Source organism: Alosa alosa, chromosome 6, assembly GCF_017589495.1.
Source record: "Alosa alosa isolate M-15738 ecotype Scorff River chromosome 6, AALO_Geno_1.1, whole genome shotgun sequence".
In the NCBI taxonomy this organism is placed as follows: domain Eukaryota; kingdom Metazoa; phylum Chordata; class Actinopteri; order Clupeiformes; family Clupeidae; genus Alosa; species Alosa alosa.
In genome coordinates, this window is record NC_063194.1 from 4,752,635 (window position 1) to 4,777,201 (window position 24,567).

The following is a 24,567-nucleotide window of genomic DNA, read 5'->3' on the forward strand; positions in this document are numbered from 1 at the left end:
ATAAACAGTAAAAATAAAACATCCATGTGCTGGACGGAGCGGCATAACTTGCCAGCATACCCGTAACCCAGCACACTTATTTGAAATAATTACTTAAGACATGAACAAACAAAAGAACATTAACAATTGTAGCACCAAAGGGCATACAAATGCTTTACACAAAGACAGGGTAAATCAGTGGTGTAGTCTTGTTAGATGTAGTGGGTATACTGTGATGTAGTCTAGTCAGCTGTAGTGGGTATACTGTGATGTAGTCTAGTCAGCTGTAGTGGGTATACTGTGATGTAGTCTAGTTAGCTGTAGTGGGTATGCTGTGATCCACCCCAAATGTTAATATGTATCCTTGCCTATTTTAAGTGAGTATACTGAGATGGTGATGCTTTTTAAGTGGGTATACTGAGATGGTGATGCTTTTTAAGTGAGTATACTGAGATGGTGATGCTTTGTAAGTGGGCATACTGAGATGGTGATGCTTTTTAAGTGAGTATACTGCGTAGTCCAGCGTATCACGTAGACTACACCACTGGAGTAAATACACTGCTAAGTATACCTGACTCACCAAACCGTTCTGTCATGTTGTAAATGAGGGATGTTCAGGTCTATCTTTCATGAGAAAGATTGTCAGAGGGACAATATAAGTTATTTTTATATTCTTTTGCAGGTCTCAACCGTCTGTGTCTGGTTGTTCCGCATGTTCCTCTCTATCTATCTGTCCAATCTTTAGACTTAACCTAATATTAGACTCATGAAACCCAAATTAACAAATTACACCACTTCTACTTATTTGATTTATTAAAACTCCAAGAATACCGTTGATTAATTATCTTTGCATGACTGTAATTGGCCCTAGTTTAATAACCTAATTAAAGAAATGTGCAGAGTCAGTGTACTCAGCCCAGCTTGGTTAAAGCCAGCTTTATGGAAAAATCTTGACCATTAACATCAGCTGTAAATTGAATATTAACCCACAATCTACTAACTTTCCTGAAGTGAATATTTCTTCATGTGTAGTTTATGTGACTAGGACAGGTGGACCCTAATCCTTAAGATCACTTGTCAGTTCTAGCTGTGAGCAGTCAGATGAAAGTGTCTAGCGATCCTTAATCTTATTCTTAAGAGTAAGTCTTATATTGATGGTCCTGATTCCACAAACAGAGAGACAAGAAAAGAACAGTCAAAAGTATAGAAGTGTTCAGTCATCAATACAGTTCTGTCTGCCACTGAGTGCAACCTCAAATCACATGGTGACCTCAGGTTATTCCTCCTATAATAATTTTTACAATGATCAGTCAAAAAGTGTTTTTAGTTATTGTGATAAGATTAGATATTCCAAAGCCAACATGTTCAGGATATCAGATAAGTGCAGGTTTTCTATTTGTTTACTGGATTTGTGTAAATGTGCACTCACTAATGAAACACACATTTATTGTTTTAATAGTTGTAGGTCTGGTCCTGCCACAGATGTAGTCTTAAAACAATTGCATTTGATAGACTGATATCAATGGGACACATGCAGGAACTACCTTCAATATTAAAGAAATACAAATTTAAAAGTGTCTCAGTTGGACAAGTGATCTGTCATGTGAGATCCAACACGTGCTGGACAGGGTGAGCCATGCATCATAAATAATATGGTGGATGAATTAGGCTGTGGAAATTCTCTCATTCCATTTATGTAGTTTAACTATGTACCAGACACAATATGGTACGTCATGGGACTTAGAACCACGTGGCTCATCTGAATCATCTTGCCATTTACAACCAATGTCAACAGAAACGAGTACCCCTTCTTTTAATGACTCACTGCCATAAGCTAAGGAGTCAACTCTGCAGTGGATGGTGCACTTAATGCGTGTATAACGCAAAGATAGAATAGAAATCAAAATTGCAGATTAAGAACACATCTTATTCACTTAGTTACATAGAAACAACTAAACAATAAATTAGTTACCAACCTGGCTGTTTGTCAGAGAGGGTCTGTATAAACCGTCTTTCAAATTCAAAGTGTTTTGAATGATTTAAATTCAAAATGATTATGGTAATTTTTTTTTCAAGCAGCATTTATTTACATCGATCTTGAAGTATGGCCTAGAAGGCTACTTCGCAATGGGATATGAATTCGTGCAAATGCTATTGATTACATGAACGAAAGCAACAAAACAACTGTTGCTAATTTAAGTACATGTTCACATAACCATACATTTTACATTTCTCTCTGTATATGCTTGAAAGTGAAAACGAAAATGTTATTATCTCATTACGTTAATAAACGTTTTTAATCAAGGAGCAATTTTAGAAATGTTTCTTAATGTACCGGTTTAGTTTGTAGATAACCTTTTTCTGTAGCCTGTTCCACACAAACAACTCGTATTTAGCCTAGGGTAAACTGTAACATGTTTTTGTAATTTATTTGATCTAAAATTCTCCTCTCAATTATGTTATAAGGGCTAAAAGAGAAAGGCATGGTATGTGGTATGCAAACGTATGTTTCAAAAGACCGAATGCGCAAATATGTGCGTAAAATGTGAAACATTTTTATTGCATGTGTGCAACGTTACTATAACATATACATATATACATCATGAAGACCCAAAGGGGAGTCGACGAATTACAGCTTAAGACCACAAATCAAATCTGTTATTGTCCAGAAATTACGTCAAGAATTTTTTTTCATTTTATTACTGATTAAATCCATACCGGACACGTACAACCCAACATTAACGGAATTTATCTTATTCAGTAATATGCGGACAAATAATGCATAGTTTTTAAAACGCCATTGCTATTGTTTTTGTTAGGTTTGTGTGTGAAAATTTACCTTTCAAGGAAATCAGAATTTGTTCCCTGATGTGGTGTTCTACTAAGATGCACTATCTCCAAACGTCCACATGGTGGTAGCATACACGTGCAAGACGAAGCTTTGTTGAAGGAGTGTCAAATGTAGTTAAAGTTTAAAACCTCTTAACAATTATTTGTCGGTGAATAGTTGATTGTTTTCCACGAGTGACATAGTGGTATACAAGATATTATGACCTAAAACTAGTTAGCCCAATAAAATAACTTAAAACCATTTACAAACAAGTCCAGAGCTTAGAGAGCATGCTTGTCCTGTTCAATTTGAGGAAAAAAGGGGCGCTAATGATCTTTATCAAAAGCGCGATATGGTTTTCAACAGAAAATGCTACATTGTGCGGATTTTTTATTTATTTTTTGCTGCTTATCCACGTTTGGTTTTTTTTTTAAAAAGAAACAATACTGTTGACACTGCGTTTAAATCTGGACTTGTTTCATTGTAGCGAACAATTAAATCGCACTAAGATTGAGATTTTAAAAAAAAAAAAACTTTTTACACTACTGTGTCCGTTTATTTAAACCAAGTTTTTATCGGCACCAAAACTCCCAAGTTGGTTGCAGTGAAGTATTCGCGCGCCATATGTTGGTGAGCACATTGCTTATTGGAAGTGGTCTTTTTTTCTCTCCATTTTGTTTGAAGTCGCAAACAACTCGAGCGTGGGTGGACGCTGTGGGAACGAACATGCACGTCAGAATTATTGCATAGTGTGCTCTTAATTTTCAGACACGAACTTTGTTTTGCTAATGGGATTTACCCGAATACCTCCTGTGTGTATGTATACTCTCCAGAGACTTTCAAACAAACAGAAAATGTCTTTAATAACTTCGATGTAAGAGATAATGATATGCCTAAAGGTATATGATTTGCCTTGTCTTTGTTTCTTTCCTTAACTGATTGGCTTAGCCTATACGTTGTTTCTAGGTTGTGTGTTTCTAGGTTTCTTCTGTGTTTTTTCAGTCATGCAAGTATGCAGGTTACATTTTACAAATTTGTAGCTAAACTCAATAGTATCTTTGAACAGAGATAAAAAAATATATATATTTAAATGACTTTAAAAACAAAGTCAATTCTGACACTCAGTTTTGCTGTTCCACTAGGGTTCAAGATACCAGGCATTTTAATTAATGATAGTAAAGGAAAGGCATATAAAGTTGATTAATAAAGAAGTATAGCAAAGGTTTACTACATCACATGCCTCATAGACTTCATGCAAATATTTTTTTCCATTTTCTGTGTTTACAAATATTGGTATATCCAAAGAATATACGCTTCCCAACTTGGGCCACATGGATGAAATTATTGACATCAGACTTTACTTTGTCTTTGATGTCCAAATAGTGGTTGATTCATGGTCCACACTATTCTGGTGATCTCTCTTAAATAAATCATATTAGATACAGAGATAATGGCTTCTCCATGCTCTTAATTACATGTATGCCTGATACATAAACTTGTGGAAACAACTGTTCAGTTGAGATCAATAGTAGACACAACAGGATTATGTGAGTGCATATTTTCATACTTTGGCTTCAAGATTTGTGCAAAATTTTTAATTTGTTGAACTGTTGGATCATTTGGTTCTGTAAGCATCCACAATCACAGACTGTGGCCTTCTTTTCAGCAATTCAACTAATTTTAACTGTAATACAGACTACATGGGACAGACAATTACAGAATTGGTCACAGAAAGTCCTCTAATACACACAGGACTTTCGATCAGCAGTCAATTATTGTTCTCATGTACCACAATCCCATGGAAGGACTAAACCTGGATTAAGGGAGTGCAGAAAGGGTAAGATTGGGGGAGGGTCCTTAGGCTGTGAAGATTATATAATATTTCTGCAAAGACAGCAAAGAGGGGCTCACAAAGTATGCAAGGCATTGTGGGAAACCACTGACTTGTCAATCACTCTCAGTTTCCATGGGAATGCAGTGGGGGGCTGACCAACCAATTTAGAGTTCAACCATAGGTGAGGAAGGAAACCGTTGCCAGCGCCTCTGGGAGAGCTCATCTCAACATGCTGATTTTGTGACTAACACACATGGAGGCACCATCATGACCGACAAACAACAGAAATGGTAGACATCATCAGAAGAACACATTACACATTTGTGCTAATCACATTCTGTATTATTTCTGCATCTGCAAACCATCAAGCCTCAACTCATCAGAAGATTTCCATATCATAGCCCGAAGTTTGCACAAAGCACACACTTCTTCAGGCTCATTGCTCGTTTTTTTTTACATATACATATCCTTTTCCTTTCCCCTGACATTCTGTGGCTTCCGTTAGAGAACAGCCAACATCTTTGAGTGAATGCATGGTAAAGCCATACTGAAGCCTACAGAGCTGTGGGCCCCACTCCTACAGGTGTTTGCATGCATTTGATGTAGCAGTGTTACAAAAAACACCTGTATGTTTTCCACAAATACATGGCTTTGAAAACAGTTTATAAAGGTTCCAGTGACTATTCGGATCTTGCTGAGATAATGAGGAGACTGAGACAAAGCAAATGACGAGGTGTCAATTGAGCATTTCCTTGATATGGGGCATGCCCCTGCAGTACACATATATCTAAAGGATCCAAATGAGTGGTGATGAAGCATATTTGACGTTGTTAGTCTCTAGCCATTTTAAGGTTACATATTTCCGTATTGTTCTTTTTCATTCAGACCTCCATCCAAACCACAGATTATGCATGCCACACAGACCAACCCAACATACCTATCCTCCTTATGATGCTTTATTAAGACAGCGTTTGGCCGCTGGATTATTCAACAACATTGCATTGTAATACTTTTTGTCACTAGCCAACATTTCAGACAGTCCACGGCATAATTTAACCCTTGCACAATTGAAGGACACAGATTTTATTACGCACAGGATTTTCTTGTTCAGGACACTGCAGCTATTCAGATGGTCAGTTTAAGAATTCCTGGTGGCCTGGCTAAGGTTCCAGAATGGATCAGGTCAAGGCCCGATCCATTCTGGGCTGACATGGGGACAAGTCACCGGGCAAGCATTACAAGTAAACATTAATTAGCCTTTCTCAAAGGAAGCACACTATACAGACTATTAAATTGGCAATCGACTAGGCATATGCCATCTCATGAAAAAGGCAAAAAGTTTTGGCTGCTGGATCAGTTTGATTTAACCCAATCACACAGCCCCAACTGATCGCTCTCAAAGAGCCACAGGCTGGTGGTGATCTGTACCACAAGAGAGACAGGTCTACTCCAAAGAAAGGTCCCTCCTGGAATTGCAAGAGGTCTGCATCAACCAACCACAGAGCAGCCTTCCCCACCCCCACCTTAGCCTAAACCATGCTCCCTGTGCAGGGTATGCTGCAATCCCATCTGACTGGGTGTGTATTCTGAGGCTTTTCAGACCCTTTCATGTCAACAAGTCTCCACCATGACAATGTCCACTGGAAAGGGCCGTCATCATGAAAATTGAAAAAAGATTTAAATCTGAAAAACATGAATGAAGCTCCCAACCGAATGCATGGAGAACACCTAACCACTAGTAGTGCTAGTCTTCTAATCTAAGTCTTCTGATAGGCTATAACCGTGTGTCTCTTTGATTGTTTTGGCTACTTCTGATAATATGTATTAAGTATTATGCACAGGTCTGCACCCAAATCCACAAACCCAGGAGTATCCTACATTTTGAATGAAATGAATGTGCTGTCTTCTGGAAGCAGTATAACTTAATTGTAAAAGGTGTATCCTGTATCCTTATTTGTGAGATTTCCACCATCCACATCATGTGTTATGCACTACCACTCAAAACGTTAATATGTACTGGAGAAAGTGAGAAAACAACTCATGTTTGAAATATTAATATTAATATCAACCTGCTATAATTCAAACCTCCCACAATCATCTAAAACCACTTGTCGGGTTGTAGGATTGAATAGGTTGTTCTTGCAAACCCATTTCAGTTAGGTGTAGAATTCCACTGTATGCATTACCATTTGTAAATAAATATCAATATATGGGCCCATCTAGGCATAGCCTAGGTCATGTTGGCCCTATAATACTTTGCCCTTTATTTTTTAGCAATATTGCACTACGCATAAACATTAGGCTACTGGGCTGCGCATGGGAAACACAGTTTCAAAGCAGTGGCCATTTTCAATAAAGGATCAAATCAATGTCCGCTTATGCGTGATATAAATGGATTACTCCGGAACACAATAAGCTATGTTGATATGTAGACCGTGATAATGGCATTAGGCATATTGCCTTCCTATTGAACCTCATGTGAAGATGTAAATTATCCCATTCAATCACAAATAAGTCCATAAAATAAATACAGGTAACAGATTAATCAAATACTATCTTGTGTTACGAATAAATGATAAGTGGCTGGCGGATCAGACTGATTCCGTTACTTCGCCTATTACGCCCAGCCATTTTCTTTAAAACAATGACAGGCTGATGTGGCCGCCACGTCAACACATTTCAAACAGATACGCACACTGGCGAAAAAGGCTGGTGCAGTATTCTAAATTCCGGCTTATTGTAGTTTCATTGTCGCCACATTTGTTGACGTGGTCAGGTTGTTCGGCAGCAATATTGTATCTGATTAAGCGCAACATGTTTGGCAACAGTAACACATTATACAAATGCATTAAGCTAATCGTAATAAAGGCTTAACCACTCCTATTGTGAACTCCTCTGATCGAAAACACCCATCCAATGCGAATGGGCTGTAGCACGCTTTGAGGCCTACTGTTTTCAAAATCCTCCATTTTGAGATCCGCTCATGATACAAAGCGCCACAGCACCACCATGGAGGCTGAGGGGAGTTGCCCAAATCCGGTGTAGTGGAAGGTGTGCACTTGTGGAAATGGTCCTTTTACATTATCCCTGACTTTGCCTACCCCACACCCCCTGTTACGGACGGCAAACTAGCCATGCTGACTCTAAACTACACTGGCCTAGGTCACAGCCCAGCGGCAAAATAGCCTAGGAGGGCCTTACATTTTTTTGTTTAAAACTTGAGGGCCTACGTGAACTTCAAGTGTGCAGTTATAGTCTAATTGCAAAAATAATCAAAGCAATTTTAATTGGTTGCAACCTTACAAGAAGTATTTCCTGCGACATATGTCACATTCGGGAATTTGATGTGCATCTGTTGGTCTGTGCAATTGGTTTGTGGCAAACCAAAGCCCATATACTGTAGCATCGTCCCGCCAATGGCCTCATAAGGCTTTAAAGCGAAGTCGTGTTGCTTATTCTGCCAGATATAGTAGTCCAAGGAATTTAAAGACGATTAAAACACAACTAAGTTGTCCTTGTGTGTAGTAGCATATACAGCTTAATGCAACACTACGAATGTCATACAGTCTAGTACTGCCCTCATGTTTTCATTACACAAAGCCTTTTCAATCGGCTCGCCTCCAAATAACCTACTCTCCGATGGTTTTGCCCCTCATATTACGCTTGAAGACAGACTGAAGACACATATCTTCGGTCAACAGTGCACTACGTGTGCATGCTTATTGCTTATCCACAGACAACGGGAAAACGCATTGCACATATAAAGCTTAATTTCTACAGCACACCCATCCGCTGGGCTGCTCAGAGAGAGAGGAGGGCGGCCCTTTCGAGCTACTCTGAGACCACGTGGTTTCCTCTTTGCAAACAAAAAATTAGTAAATTCGAGTCGGTTTAGAGGCGGTGCCATTCCTAGTCAGAAGGATCTGTGACAGTGCAGGGTACAGCTCGAGGTTGAGGGGCAGAGAGAGGAAAGAATTTCTCCCGATCCCGCCATACTTCTACCACTATTCCACCATAACCACCATCAGATTCATTCAAATTGATACCATTTCTACACTGCGAGAAATTCGCCTGGGTTGGCTACAGTCAAGGTTTCTCCACTTCTCTACTGGACATTATCAGACTACAGCATTAGTCCACCATTAGCCGAACTTTTCTCCTTTTTTGCTTTTGGATATTGTTTTGAATTCTAAAATTGCGTTTGTACTTACAGCTCATTACCGTCTACAAGTGCTTTTTATAGCGCCTTATAGCCTATCATTTCTTGTGATATCATTTAGAGCGTTTCGATCAAGTTTTTTTGTTTGTTTGTTTTGATTTCTTAATTTCACTGGAGAGCCTCATATTTTCATCATGAACAAGCTTTATATTGGAAATCTGAATGAAAACGTGACTGCAGAGGACTTGGTCAAAACCTTTGATGACTACAAGATTCCATACTCTGGACAGTTTCTCATGAAAACTGGCTATGCGTTTGTTGATTGTCCGGACGACCAATGGGCTATGAAAGCCATTGAAACATTTTCTGGTAAGTTAATTGGATCTGTGGAGCGCTTGTCAACCTTTACCTTTTTATAAAAAAAATATTCACTTGTGACTCTGCCGACTGTGTAAAATACATAGAGGACTCAATGCCCACTCCCTTGACATCCCATGTCCCGAATGCAAATACTACTTTTGAAAGACTGGCGGAGGAATAAAGCCATATCGATAATTTTATTTAATTAAAACAAGGTAACTGATGTAGGCTAATGTGCTTCCTCAAAAGATCCAACTTTTGAAAGAAGGAACTCGACGGATGCAACCATGTATAGCACCGACTTTCTAGTAGCCTACCATAATCTGCTGTAAATGTATTTTCAGTCAAACATTCTACATTGGATCACGTTGGGAGGAAAATGGCATTGGTGCTCAAATGCATAGACTACATTTTGGCCTCTTGTGAACACGGTTTCATTGTAGGTCAAACGCTGAAGCCACTTGGAAGCTTTGCGTGGTTCAACATTCTGTATGCTCGTTCCAGCTATAGAATCACATCGCACCCCTCCCCCTTTTGGTTAATAGGACACTATAGCCAAGATAAAATACTAACGTTATTCATGTATATTTAACGAACAGACATTACAACCAATAGTTACCCGGCGTGAAAATACGATCACACACCCCATTTTCGTACACGGGTCACATTTAGGCCCTCCTGGCTAAAATGTATCTTGGCGATTTTCAACATATGTAGCATGTGATGTGCTCTATAGCGCGAAGGTCGCCATGCTTTTTGTGTGTTACGCCTTAAATAGATCATTACAACAAGTTCCAGGCACGTAAATGGTTTAGCCTCTGTTCCTACTAAATGTTAAACCATGCCTGAAAAATGACAACGTGATTCCATGCAATTGTTATTGGAAATTATCTGTTTTTAAAAATATGGGGCATGTTGCTAGTGTGGGAAGACGACTAGTTATGCCAATGTATGCACAAGTTGTGTCATTTAAGTAGCTGGAAGTTGATGGAGTAAATACATGGCAATTGTTGAATAACTATTCACTAAACTGTAGGCCTACGTGGGTAACTTTTCACTCTTTTGCCTCCTGCTTGCCTCAAAGTGGCCTACATTGTCTTAGCCCATACGACACAAATTGTTACAATAATTGCAGCGAAACAATATATTTGATATAACGCCCTAAACTAGATTTGAAAGAGATGTGTACCCGCTAGTTTTCGCTGCATATCAGTCTATGGGTTTGGGGGATCAAGTCAAATTAATGGCGATGGTGGCCTAATTTTTGTGAAATACATTTGTTTTTTTTTTCTTCAGGTAAAGTGGAACTCCACGGCAAACGCATTGAGGTCGAGCATTCTGTCCCCAAGAAGCAAAGGTATTTAGCTCTGTTTTTCTAAATAAGCCTTACAGGGTTGCTGCTTCGCATTATAGCATATACATAGAAGTACCAGATTGTGTGCTGGGTCTTGTGTTGTAAAGAACTTGCTGTTTCTTGACGTGATCCTGACACGTAGATTGTTGCATGTGTGGATGTACACAATTTGAAACCTCTCAATCGCCATGTTGCCTGGGTCGTAAAGGGGTTGTCCTCATACGCTGAACAGACAATGATGTAGGTCTGGTTATTCATCTACGTAGATGCTCATACACATATTGTTACATGTATATTCTTAGACGTCTGTCTCAAGGTGTATGATTATTTCAGTTTGCAGTGTTGTCCTATTCAATGTAAGTCTTCATGAACCACAAGAAGCTGATATGACACAGTTTTCTGAATATTGGTTGCAACGTCATCATTCTATTCGCACATGCTCACTCCTCTCTAGGCCTTGCCACCATGTAGGCCTGTGTGCTCGTTAATAAGTAACTTTGTAAACGTATCGTACTATAACTTAAAAACGTTAACCGTATAGCCTAGCCTATGCATGAGTATGTTACGGGGACGGATTGATTAAGCCAACATGTTGTGAAGTCGTCTTATTGTATGAGTAAAATGTCTTTGATTTTTTTTCCTCCCTCACACGCTGGCAATTCCCCCCCCCCACACACACACACACACAGTCGACTTGGTAGGCCTGTCAGGCCTTTGTCCATACCATTCATTTCAGCTCAGAATTTAAGTATACATCTGTTGCATGCGTTTGTTCTGTTTATAGTGCAACATCAATACAAAGAAATATGTAGCCTGATAGTAGGGTTGTGATTAAGACTGCACGAATACTTACATTTCCACGAGCTAGGCCTACCACTGGCATGAATACGTTAGAGCGCGGACCTTTATTAATTAAATAACTATATGGATTTGTTAAACGTACGAACCTCCTGCAATCTGGTTAAAATTAAATAATAAAAATGGTAATCTTTCGAAAGTCATTAAATGGTGTAGCGCTTCGTTGTGAATATTCAAATTGTTAACTGAATTAAAAATGGTGGCCTCGCGCCCTCTCCACAACACACTGTTCTGTCAGCCTATGTTGTGAAAAAAAAAATACTCCCATCATCTCGAGTGCACTAATGTGCTACAAAACAAATAAACTCTTATTATATGTAAGCTATTTGAATGCAATGAAAATATAAATGAACTAGGCTAATGCGTAATACGGTATCCAAGTAGGCCTAGTGGAACGTTGTGGGTAGACACCTTTTTGAGATTTTTTTTAAATTAAGCAATACAACATATCCAGTTAATATGAAGTTGTTTTTATTTGCACCACAATCGGCCATATATGATTTACTTACAGGATGGCGTGAAGGGTAGTGGATTAGCGCAACTAGGACGCAGTTTAAATGTATAGTTAACCTGTGGTTGTATCGCACATGCAATGACGATTCATTGTATCGCAGAAACTATTGCTGACTTAAGAGCTAATGACAGGAAAATGATTCCTCCCTAGTAATTCTACGTCAGGAAATATTTATTTAAATAAATGCACTGTTCCATGCATTTAAGTCATGACATCATGGATAAATCAGGGTCACGTATTAAGCTTTACACCATGCTATGGAACCTTTTGATAGAAGCTACATTTGTTTGAGCTTCAATAGACACGTGGTCGCTCCCATTGCAAGAAGTCGACTAACGTCACTGGATTGGAAAATGGCGTAGGCCCACACTGTATGCACCTACATGGCTGTAGAGCACTGGGGCACTCCATTGACCAAAGACAACGTTGTTGATGCCCAGAATCTCTATAAACTATCATTTGTTGAAGCTGTTTAACCAGCATAGAATGTTATAAGGAAACGTAGTTTGCAAATTGAACAGATTATAGAAAATGTAATAAAATACTGGAAATACTGGACCCATGTCACATGTTGACGGACTACATGGTGAATTCTGCACATTTTAAACGCCATGCGTATTTCAAAGCTATGTGTGTGCCATGCATTTCCATTACAGCACACATAGTTAAAATAACTTTTGAAAAAGAAATCTTGCGTAAAGTACTTTCTGTTGGCTACGTGTTGCGTATAGCCTACGGTTGTGTGTGAATTATGGCGTAATTAGTTATTTGTAGATATATATATATATATATATATGCTCTCTCCCTCGGTTTCTCACTCGTGCGTCTGATGAACATTTCGTTTTTTAAAAGGCCTGTGCATGTGCGGCCATGCATACATATGGCTGAAATATGTGGACTCCCCTTTTAATATCTTTCTCTTTTATGCTGATCACCAGAGTTACTACCGTGTGTAAGTGTTAAAACGTAGGCCTAGCGGTTAAGGACAGGAGTTGGATATTGCGTTGGATGACGTGGAACTTATGTTGGTTTTTTTGAGAAACATGAAGGGGGTGTATGACTCCATGCAGTTTGTTCAGGTCCTAGTGACAGACTTCCATCATTCTGATTTTGTTGTTGGAGTGTGTTTATATCTGTTGGGGATGTGGGTGCGCAGGACAGCTTAGTGCTATTTCTTCCAGTAGTTGCTGGTACAAAGTGGAGAATGGACTGAAACTCCTCCTTGCATAAAAAAGGGGTGTGTGTGTGTGTGTGTGTGTGGGGGGGGGGGTGTTGGATGGAAAAAAAAAAAAGTTTCACATTACATTACTGCATGTCTCTTGTCATCCAATCACTACAGTCTGAAAGCAGACCGTTGCCCAATCATTGCAATTGTCCACCATAAACCTACCTTGCATGGGCCATTTCAAATGTGCTGCAGCTTCATCTATTCATTTTAGTAATAGAGCATTATTAAATCATTAGGTTGATGATGCCATGTTGGTCTGGCTGCTAACACCCATGTTTAGCTAAGTATCATCCTGATTGAATCCTAATGGATTGTTTTAGCGCTCATAGGGTTAAGGTCAAGCGTATCCTTGCTGCCACTTTCAGAGCAAACATTTGCATGAAAAGTTGTCTTGAGAAACTGCTAAGTTATTAAACGAAATCACAATAGAGCATGTGAGCAAGCTTGTGAGTTAACTGCCAAAGTTGGAACGTATAGCTGTATTGCTATATCCTATCATGTACGTATGATGAATAAGGGACACTTAAGGAGACTTGTTGTGCTTTCCTGTATACAACTGATCATTGTTGACAGGTACAGTATATAGACAATATTATACTTTGTGATGCCAATATATTGATTGTCATATAAGGCCCTAATAGTTTTGAGGTAATAGCATAGGTGATGCATTCTTGTTGTGTTAATGAGATCAGTTTGAATATGTAGTACAGTGTGGGGCACTGGAGTAGGCTACTGAATGATTTTCCCTAACTTTGTTTTTACCAGGTGTGTTTTCCCCAAGTGGCTGATTTGTAATTCATTGACAGCATGACAAATGATGAGTGTAGACACAGAAAAATACAGCTGATTTCTAATTTCCTTTACCTGGCAAAAATAAGTAAAAAAAAATGTATAAAGAAGAATTGGAATTGTTTCACTATCCACAAATATGTACTTGATGATAGTGAAAAATGTCTTGATTTAATGTGGTGATTTGTCATTTTGACTACCCTCTCTATTGAAAGTAATGTTGACATTTGAATTGATCAAACAATTTAATAGTCCAATCAAGACTTTTGTGTGTGTGTGTGTTAAAAAGCTGTAGTGCAGCATATAGTGCTAAATCCAGTATTGCCAAAAATCAACCACACTAACCAAAATTTTCACCAGCAGCCAATGGTCTTGAGTAGCAAAGTCCTCTCCTGTTGTGCTCACCCCTGTGCGTTTTCTCCCTGGCTCACCTTACATAACCATGCTCTGTGCACAGTATGAGAAACGTCAGCGTGTACTATGGAGGAAAAGTGTATTCCTGTAAAATAGGGGGGGAAAGGGATTGCTGTTTTCAGATGGGTACACTCACTTAATTGAACAAAATTTGATCATATATTTTTTGAAAAGCCTTTTATTTTGGTAGAAGTGAAGTTGTTCATAAATTCATAATTTCTGAGTGTGTGTGTGACAAAAAGAGAGAGCAATGCTCACCTTGTTCTTGCTATAGGGATGTTGTATTTGTAGCTCATTTGCACATTGCTGTCAAGAACTTTACTTCTGAGCTTTTCTTTTTGTTTTTCAATTTGTTTGGATGTTTTCCACTTTAAATTTTTTAAAAAGGCACCTGAAAGTGAAAAACAATTACCCATCAGCTGTGCCTACGGTTATGTCATACTTGCCTCCCACGTAAGAATGAGATGAAGTTGCTATAGGCCTATACCAACTGTTAGGGTTGTATTGGTCTGCACTGTCAAATGGATTTGTATGTCTTAGATGGCTATACTGGGCATTTGGTGAAAAAAGGAATGTGCTCCCAAACCTGATTACATTCATTACTGTAATTGTTTGTTTTGTAAAACTCTTCAGTAATTGCAAGCATTTATCCCCTAACCACCCATTACGATTTGCTTCTTTTAAAGATACAGATAGCAATGCAGGGTATTCAAATGAGTTGGCAGCATTTACATGGTGAACTGTGAATGAATTTTTTTTTTAAAGATAAATGTGGCAAAGAATATTCATATGTGGATTTATTAAGGTTAAGTCATAGAGAAATATATTCAATTGGTTTCATTAAAAACATAAAGGCTTTGTGTGTGTTTACAGTATACACAGAGATTGCTTATACACAGTTATTATAGGCATTGTTAAGATGTATGATTTCAAAGCTTATACAGCAACTTTGATGTCCAGTCCACTAAAACGTAAGTGTTTAATGTTCAAAATGACAAAACATTTAAAGGTGTGTCAAAGACTGAGAATAACACAGCTCAGACGACGTCACAGCAACATCACGTGACACCTCTGATGAAGGCTACAGAGGCAAGGTAGCCGAAACTTGTCAGGTACACAATTTTACCTTATTGGCTTGTACAGAGAAACAGTAAGAATTAGTAATACAGTAAGCCTAATGAACCTCTTCAATATAAGACTGAGAAGAGTTATTTCTTATGTAGAGGTTTATCAAATGCAAGCTTTGATGCTGTTGGATCTCAAAATCATTGGCATTTAGTTGAGGTAGCATGCAGTGGTCACATTGACTTTGGCACGTTCCCTGCTCTTGCTCATTACTTCTCTCTGTTTCTCCCTCCCTATTTCTGTCCCTTCGCTCTCGCGCCCTCTCTCTCCCTCTCTCTCTCACTCTCTCTGTCTGTCTCTCTCTCTCTCACTTCCTCCCTCCCTCCCTCTCTGTATTCTCCTCAGTTGTAGTACTACGGAAGGCAGGGGGTGGGGTGGGGGGAAGGGCCGGCAAGCTCAAGGGGGTGCGACCAATCAGGAAGGGGGAGCACCTGTGAGTCGTTCCGCGAGAAGCTATTGACGACATGGCAAGAGGCGGTCGCACGCGCTTGCAAACACAATGTGGGGGAGAAAGAGAGAGGGATGCAGAAAGAGAGGAGAAGGAGGGAGGCCATCCTTCTCGTGATTACGGCACACATGCACATGCAACTCTGCCTCTCCACTTAAAGAAAGAGATGGCTGCATGAAGGCTACGTATGCATTCTTCTGATTATTTCATTTTTTTCCCCCTTTCCTTTTTTCATTTTCATTCTGCCTGCCTCCCTCGCATTGTCTTTGTCTTGCAGTCACTCTTTTTTTCCTCTTCCGTTGGAGTCATATGATCAGCTTTGCTCTCTTTGGGGCTTGGCTGCATAGGGCTTGTGTGTGTGTGTGTGTGTGTGAGAGATTGGGGGTATTGAGGTTGGGGAGAGGAGGGTGGAGATATAGGAGGCTCTACTTCCTCAAGGACTTGCCTTTCTTTCCGCCATCATAGCACTATAACCAGATCAGGATATTTCTGGGGTGGTGGTAAGATAAAGGGAGATAGAGAGAGAACGCTTTGGGAAAAAAGGACTTTGGAGTTTCTCTGCATGTGTGGCCGGATCTGTGGATGGGTGGGGATAGTTGTGGGGAAAGGAGGGGGGATTGGGGTGAGAAATGTATGCCTTCCCTTCAAGACCACTCCCCCCCTCTATAGACTAGTGCTTCACCAACATGCACCCCTCCCCCCACTTAGAACCATCTGTCCTGTTTTAAAGGGGCTGAGTCTCTCTACCTCAGTTTTACCCCTCTTTTGCTCTCTCCCGCTCGCCGTTCGGTTTGCAGTGACTAGCCCTCATCACCATTTCCCATCCCCCCACCCCATCCAAGTCAACACACTTTGCTCACTCATGCTCTCGCATTGGTCATAGTCACACACACACACACACACACACAGCCACGGTCATCATTAAGGCAGAGAGTGGTTTGGAGCACTTTGGTAATTTTGATAAGAAATTTGAAGGCTTTGACATAAAAAAGGCCATTAAAAAGGGAAGTGGTGGCAAAGTGTGTGTGTGTGAGAGAGAGAGTGAATGTGTATGTTTGGGGGGCAAAAGGGTCTGGTTGATGGGTGGAAAGGTGTGTGTTTGTGTGTAGAGGGTTATAAGGCATTCAGTCTTGAATAGAAGCGGTCCCTTGTTGACCGCTTGGTGTTGAGTCCACGTAGGCACAGTGCTATGCTTCCCATTACGTAGAAAGGTCAAATTGCCACAACCTGGCAGTGACATGGAGCAGTAGACCAACTCCCAACCCCCCTACACACACACGCACACACACCCCTTTAGCCTGCCCAATTCCCATCCCCCACTCCCTCAAATGTGAGCACGCCAACTCATGCTATAGCCCATACGCCATTGTAGCATAGGGATGAGGCGGCGCTTGTGGAATGTGTGCAAGGAATGATTGCAAGCGTTTGGTTGAGGACGAAGGGGCGCGGTTGGAGCCTCCTATGGTGGTGGTGGTCGTGGTGGTGTTTTTAGGCAGAGGTTGGTGTTGAGAGGGGGAGGAGGGTACATTTGAGGCACCTTCACAAAACACAGGCGGCATTACATCAGATCAGCGTAGCACCCTGCTGCTGAAGATGGTTCTAGAAGCAGTTTAGCTCCATATTAATGAAGTCAGTTTGTGAAGAAAGGAGGACAAGGTTTCCTTTTCCCTTCCTCTCGCAGTGACTTTTCAGTTGTTTGCTTTTCAGTTGTTTGCAGGAAAGTTTAATTATTTACATTTCACAAATTATGCAACGTGTATACATTGTTCATTTCAGATTTTGTGGCGCTTAATATAAGCAAGTTACTGAGACCTCTTGATACCTGGCTTCTAAATAGTAGAAGACTGTTTGTCTTATAATGCACTATTAAGTCTTAAATGGAAGGCCATCTTTATGTAACTGTTTTTTTTTTTTGTTTTCTTACTCAACCCTAAGGCACTATAAGAGAACACTTCAAGCACCCCCCTTACACCTCCCGACCCAGCTGTTTTTGTTGTCTGTGAGACTGAGGCCCTCACACCTCTAACCCTTTCATTGTGTGCCTCCTGAACTGGCCCCCATGGTAGGCTTGGCCCCAGCCAAAGGCCATAGTAAACACTACCAAAGGAACAAGAGCAAAGGAGGAGGGGAAGAGAGAGAAAAAGAGGGAGGGAGAGAGAGGGAGAGGATCAGGGAGGTAGGGGAATAACTTGTAGGGGGTGGTGCCTCTTAAACCTAAATTCTTTACATTTTTGTATACGTTTTTCAAATAAGAGGAATTGGCAGTAACAACGACCACATGTCTGGTGCTGTCCAATGAGGTTGTGAAGTGGGGAACGGACAAGAGGTTAAATAAGCACATAGCTTGCATTGGAAGAGTGAAGATCTGTTTTGCTGTTGTTAAACAGTACCACTAATTAACTATCCAAAATTATGTTAAAATTAGTTATGACTATTGTCCATATGGTTTCAGTTCTGCTGCTTGTGGCCTGGGTTTTGTGCTTTTAATTAAAAAAAAAATCAGTTTGGTGACTAAAACTTGCTTTGACCTATGGCACACTTTTGGCATGTCAGTGAAGAATCTGTGTGGATATGTGTTGCTTTTCAAGCATAGGCCAAACAGATCTGTTGGGTTCCTGTGAAATGTGTAGTAAGAGTAAGGAAACAAATACAAAATGTCTGTTCATACATTAAAAGGATTCTCTTATGTATATGACTATATCAGTGGTGGTGTGTAGATTGAAAGTGTATTTTGTTTATGCCTTTGAGAACAAAGTCATTGCTTTTCAAAAATGTCACCAACTTTTGATCTAGTGGCGACTAATGGCCTAGTGGTAAGTAATCTCATGAAAGACTAGGTCCTTTAAAACAAATCTTGTCCAAGATGAGATTCCATAGTTTTTCGCGGTCATCCTCTTCAACAGGCATAAACTTTCACTTCCTTTTTTCATGTGGGCAAGCATGTGAGGAGTAATTTTGTTTGTTTGCATGCATACACTTAAACCTTTTTGTCTTACGAATAGTGTAAACCAGTATACTAGTCTAATGCTTTCCATGTAGTGTTGGATTGATTACTTGAAATGTTTAGAGTTTTTTACTGTTTTTGTCCTGTTGCATATTATGCTAAGAAAATTAGGAAACTAATATCTTTTTGATTTAAATGGTGTTAGTCACCATTTTCTGCTGACATGTTAAGATTTGAACACTTGGAACATTTGTTATAGTTAATGACTATAATTAATGTATAGAAAACAGATTTTTCTGAATGAAAGGTTGTATTGATTTTGTTGTTAATGGCATAACATAATAAAATAATGAAATGCAAAAGTTAACACTGAAATAAATGCTAAATGTTAAATGTCATTATAACTGCATCTGTTACTGTATTTAAGCAATGCCAAATGGTCTGTATAGTGGAATAAATTGAGACAAAAAAAGAAGGGCTTTGGGGTCCTGTCCCTGGTGAAAAGTAATGACAATGTGAAGCAATCAATTATGTTTCAATATAGTTTCAAAATGGTGCTAGTAGCAACATCTTGCCACAGGATAACGAATTCAATGAAGGGAGATATTCTGTAAACCTGTGAGGTGTACTATATGAAAGGACAAAGGTGTAGAAGTAATAGATGTTACATTACTGTGCAATAGGTTATAATGGACCGTGTGAACACGCATAGCCTCTCTAGTCCCACTAGTAACACAAGAGGCTATGGAGAGTTTTAATGTTAAATAAATTGTGGTCAAACTATGGAGAAACTAATAGCTCAAAGTTAAATTAAGATGTTAAAGTTGACAGGCAGTTGAGTAAAACGTGTAGTAACATGTACCACATAGTCATTCATACATACATACAGTCATTCATACATACATACAGTCATTCATACATACATACAGTCATTCATACATACATACAGTCATTCATACATACATACAGTCATTCATACATACATACAGTCATTCATACATACATACAGTCATTCATACATACATACAGTCATTCATACATACATACAGTCATTCATACATACATACAGTCATTCATACATACATACAGTCATTCATACATACATACAGTCATTCATACATACATACATACATACATACAGTCATTCATACATACATACAGTCATTCATACATACATACAGTCATTCATACATACATACAGTCATTCATACATACATACAGTCATTCATACATACATACATACATACATACATACATACATACATACATACATACATACATACATACATACATACATACATACAGTCATTCATACATACATACAGTCATTCATACATACATACAGTCATTCATACATACATACAGTCATTCATACATACATACAGTCATTCATACATACATACAGTCATTCATACATACATACAGTCATTCATACATACATACAGTCATTCATACATACATACAGTCATTCATACATACATACAGTCATACATACATACAGTCATTCATACATACATACATACATACATACATACATACATACATACATACATACAGTCATTCATACATACATACAGTCATTCATACATACATACAGTCATTCATACATACATACAGTCATTCATACATACATACAGTCATTCATACATACATACAGTCATTCATACATACATACAGTCATTCATACATACATACAGTCATTCATACATACATACAGTCATTCATACATACATACAGTCATTCATACATACATACAGTCATTCATACATACATACAGTCATTCATACATACATACAGTCATTCATACATACATACAGTCATTCATACATACATACAGTCATTCATACATACATACAGTCATTCATACATACATACAGTCATTCATACATACATACAGTCATTCATACATACATACAGTCATTCATACATACATACAGTCATTCATACATACATACAGTCATTCATACATACATACAGTCATTCATACATACATACAGTCATTCATACATACATACAGTCATTCATACATACATACAGTCATTCATACATACATACAGTCATTCATACATACATACAGCCCCTCATACATACATACAGCCCCTCATACATACATACATACATACATACAGTCATTCATACATACATACAGCCCCTCATACATACATACAGTCCCTCATACATACATACATACATACATACATACATACATACATACATACATACAGCCCCTCATACATACATACAGTCATTCATACATACATACAGTCCTTCATACATACATACAGCCCCTCATACATACATACAGTCATTCATACATACATACAGCCCCTCATACATACATACAGTCCCTCATACATACATACATACAGCCCCTCATACATACATACAGCCCCTCATACATACATACATACATACATTCTGAGATGAAGCGAAGGAAAGGGGTATAAGAGTAGGAGGGGCCCAGCTCTCTTTCTCTCTCTCTCTCTCTCACACACACACACACACACACACACACACACACACACACACACACACACACACACACACACACGCTCTTGCTGTCTTTCTCTCTCTCTCTCACACACAGACACAAACCCACATGTGGTCATGCCTTCTCCATGCAAGCAGTTCACCTCACCATCACACAGCATGGCGGCGACAGAGCCCAGGGGACACATGTGCATGTGAATGTGCTGGTCATATCTTATGGAGTAGGCCATTTATTGAATGGGCTTGGCTGACAATTGCCAAGCAAAATGAGCTAATTGAATGCAAGAATTTTCAAACATTAATTTGGCAGTCAGTTCAATTGAGCTCTCTGATGTTTGGCATTTGAGCATGGTGTTCCACTTTTGGCTCATCCTATCTTTACCAGTTCTGTAACAAAATGATTAGTGTGGTTTGAAATGTAGAACTGGTAAATACTTTTGACCAGAGCCACAGGTAACAAAGTATTTCTCCTGTGTATGTTCACACAATTCAATACAATATTTAGTTTGCCATGTCAAGTGGAAAGCTTGATAAAAGTAGAGTATTATTTTTTGATCCATGGACTGTTAAATTCAACTTTAGAAAGTGAAAGGTACACTATTGTCCAGTGTTAACAGAACTTGGAATGAAACGAAACACAACGATCATGTGTTTACCAGGCGAGTAGCAGATCCAACACATGCATGGTTGCTATATATGACTTGCAATGAGCTCTTGACTAAATTTATAATCCGATCCCCCAACATAGTCTCCTACCATGGAGATCTCTGTTGCCAGGATCATATTGGAGTTGTCATAGTTTGCATTTATTCATTTGAAAACAAGTGTGCACAAAGCTTCCTAGAAAATAACGGCAAAAAAAACAGCTGATGAAGGAAATATTGAGCCCCTGAGTTTGAATTCCAGCAGACAGTAATGTGCATGATGACTTGTTTTATTGAAAAAAGGAAAATAATGATTTGTAATGAACATAAGTCGCAGAAGAGCCAAGAAAAGAGATGAGCGCAAAGCTTTCTGATAGAAGTGTTGTAGGAAATATGTTTCACCTGTTTTAAGGAAAACAATAGCGGGGCAAGCATGGAGCTTAGCTGTGCTATGGAGCTTTGGTGTGTTCTTGTGCCCATGTCCACTTTTGGGGACATTGTATGGACTCTCTGGGTTGGCTGCTTCTAAACAAAGTCAGCCACTTACGTCACACCCATAGTAGGAAGAAACCCCTCTCTTGTGTGTGGTTTTTTTTTTTTTTTTTTTTTTTTTTTTTTTTTTAATTCAATGTGGACAACTTGAATATAGAAAGTGAAGAGCTTGAATATACCTCCTTGTGAGAGACTGGAAGATGCTAGTTGTTCCTTTAAAGATGTACTCCAGAGTGTCCTTCAGAATTAACTCATTTTGTTGTCCTCGTAGAAAGGCAGAATGTGTGTAGTTGATTTTCAAAGCACCTTTTGTTTTGATGATCATTGAGTGGGATCTTGTACACAAAATGCATTCAGTGACTCCTCATCCTTCATCTACAAGTGGCAACATATTTGGAGGATTTTATTTTTAAAAATGGCAAATAGTTTAAAAAGAATGATACTTAACTAAAGTGAACAGTTTGAATATTCTCTTATCATTCTGGAGTGAGTGTGTTTTGGACTTGTAATTCATCCTTATTTCACCACTTCTATCAAGTTTTATGATGGATTGAAAACAATTTGCTAAACATTTTAAGGGCTTGTTTTAATTGTAATGGTGTTCAAAGTTAACCATATTGACTGAGTTTTATAACCTGATTTAAAGAAAAATCTAAAATGCACTTAGAATATTCCATGTGTTCTTTGTTTCTTGATCAGATTATTCAGTTTAATTACATACTGTTTAGCATGCCAATAATGCATAGTACACTTTAATAAAATCTGTTTGACTAGTTAGACATAGTTTGGACATGCTTTGTATTATACATGTTTAAATCATTATTATAGCTTTATTTGAAGAATGCACTTTTTAGTGCCTTTCATTTAGAAATATTTGTATCCTCTGCTTTTTCAGTATCAGATATTAAAACATGTTATGGGTCACATCATAACCAGCCTTTCACAACAACAAATAAGTGTAGTGAAACTGCTCAGTCAAGAAAAAGCTGGTTAATGGTTCAATTTGTGCTTGAAGGGCAAGGTATATTTTCAGTTACCTGAAAATGAAAACACTGGACAAATGGCCATCTTGAACGGGTTTTCAGAAACATTTCTACCATATCCAAGCAGACAAATAAGAGCAACTGAGTTGCCATCTTATTGTACTGATTCGGCAGTACATTTTTTTTATAATGTTTGCTCAAGCACAGCAGTTCATTCTCTCCGTCTTGACGTCTCCCATTCATGTCTGTCACTCGGGGCTGTGCTGTCCCTCTTTCCCACATTGAGGTCACGTTAGTCGATGCGTTTAATTTTGTGCGTTTTATATGTTCGTTTATATATTTGCCATTCCAATGCCTTTCATTATGATAATCGCGAAACTGCCGTACAAAAATGTTTTAATGGAAAGCGTCGTTGTTGGTTGATTTGTATGTCGACGAAAGAAAACTTTGCCAGTCTTTCTTGAAAGAGAATGTTCGTTGTTTTTGTGGAACAATTAGGCTAAATCCATTTAAGAGAGCTGAGAGTTGGTTATGGTAGGGTTGTGATATGAGCAGACATGATGCATACCGAATATGATTGACTCAGAAATCTGAAATGCAGGACTGCTCACAGCTGAAACGGCGATCTAACCGTACGTTTACTTTAAGGGGTGATACCGCATGAGAAGATGAGGGAATATTGTGTGACGTTTGAGAAGCTTGAGGAATACATGCAGCGTATAATGACCGTGTAAGTCCATCCATATAGCCTACCTGAATGTTTGAATGCCACCTGTCGGTGTCTCTTCATCTAATTATTATTTTGGCCGCGGGTATGTTAAACACATTTAAGGCTACTGTCAAGTTACTTTTGACCGTGCTACTCCGTTTTCCCGATGTGCTTAGTGTTGGATAGGCGAGCCTCTATCTCTGTTCACCGTTCCCCTATGTCTTTCTATGGTGGGCGGTGCTGCAGCTCTGCGCGCCGCCTCTTTCACGATGCTGTAGTACTCTCGAGTAGTTTACTGACTTTATGAATGAAGGCAGGCTTCCCCTCGACGCCAGCGAGAGGCTGCAACGCTGCTCGAGCTGTGGGGGAGGTGTGCGCGTGAAGCCACCGCACGGTTGGAGCAGCAAACGAGA

The 24,567-nt window shown here is 39.0% G+C and overlaps 1 protein-coding gene across 3 annotated transcripts in view; it reads left to right on the forward strand.

The window, feature by feature from the left end:
* The first annotated feature begins 8,551 nt into the window (after positions 1-8,551).
* The window catches only part of igf2bp1 (insulin-like growth factor 2 mRNA binding protein 1), a 48,751-nt gene continuing 32,735 nt past the window's right edge, over positions 8,552-24,567 (forward strand). For all 3 annotated transcript variants that reach the window (XM_048246298.1, XM_048246299.1, XM_048246300.1), the window contains exons 1-2: positions 8,552-9,171; positions 10,459-10,519. In XM_048246298.1, the coding sequence (XP_048102255.1) occupies positions 8,997-9,171; positions 10,459-10,519 (236 nt within the window). In that variant the 5' untranslated portion in view covers positions 8,552-8,996. The remainder of the gene's footprint in view (positions 9,172-10,458; positions 10,520-24,567) is intronic.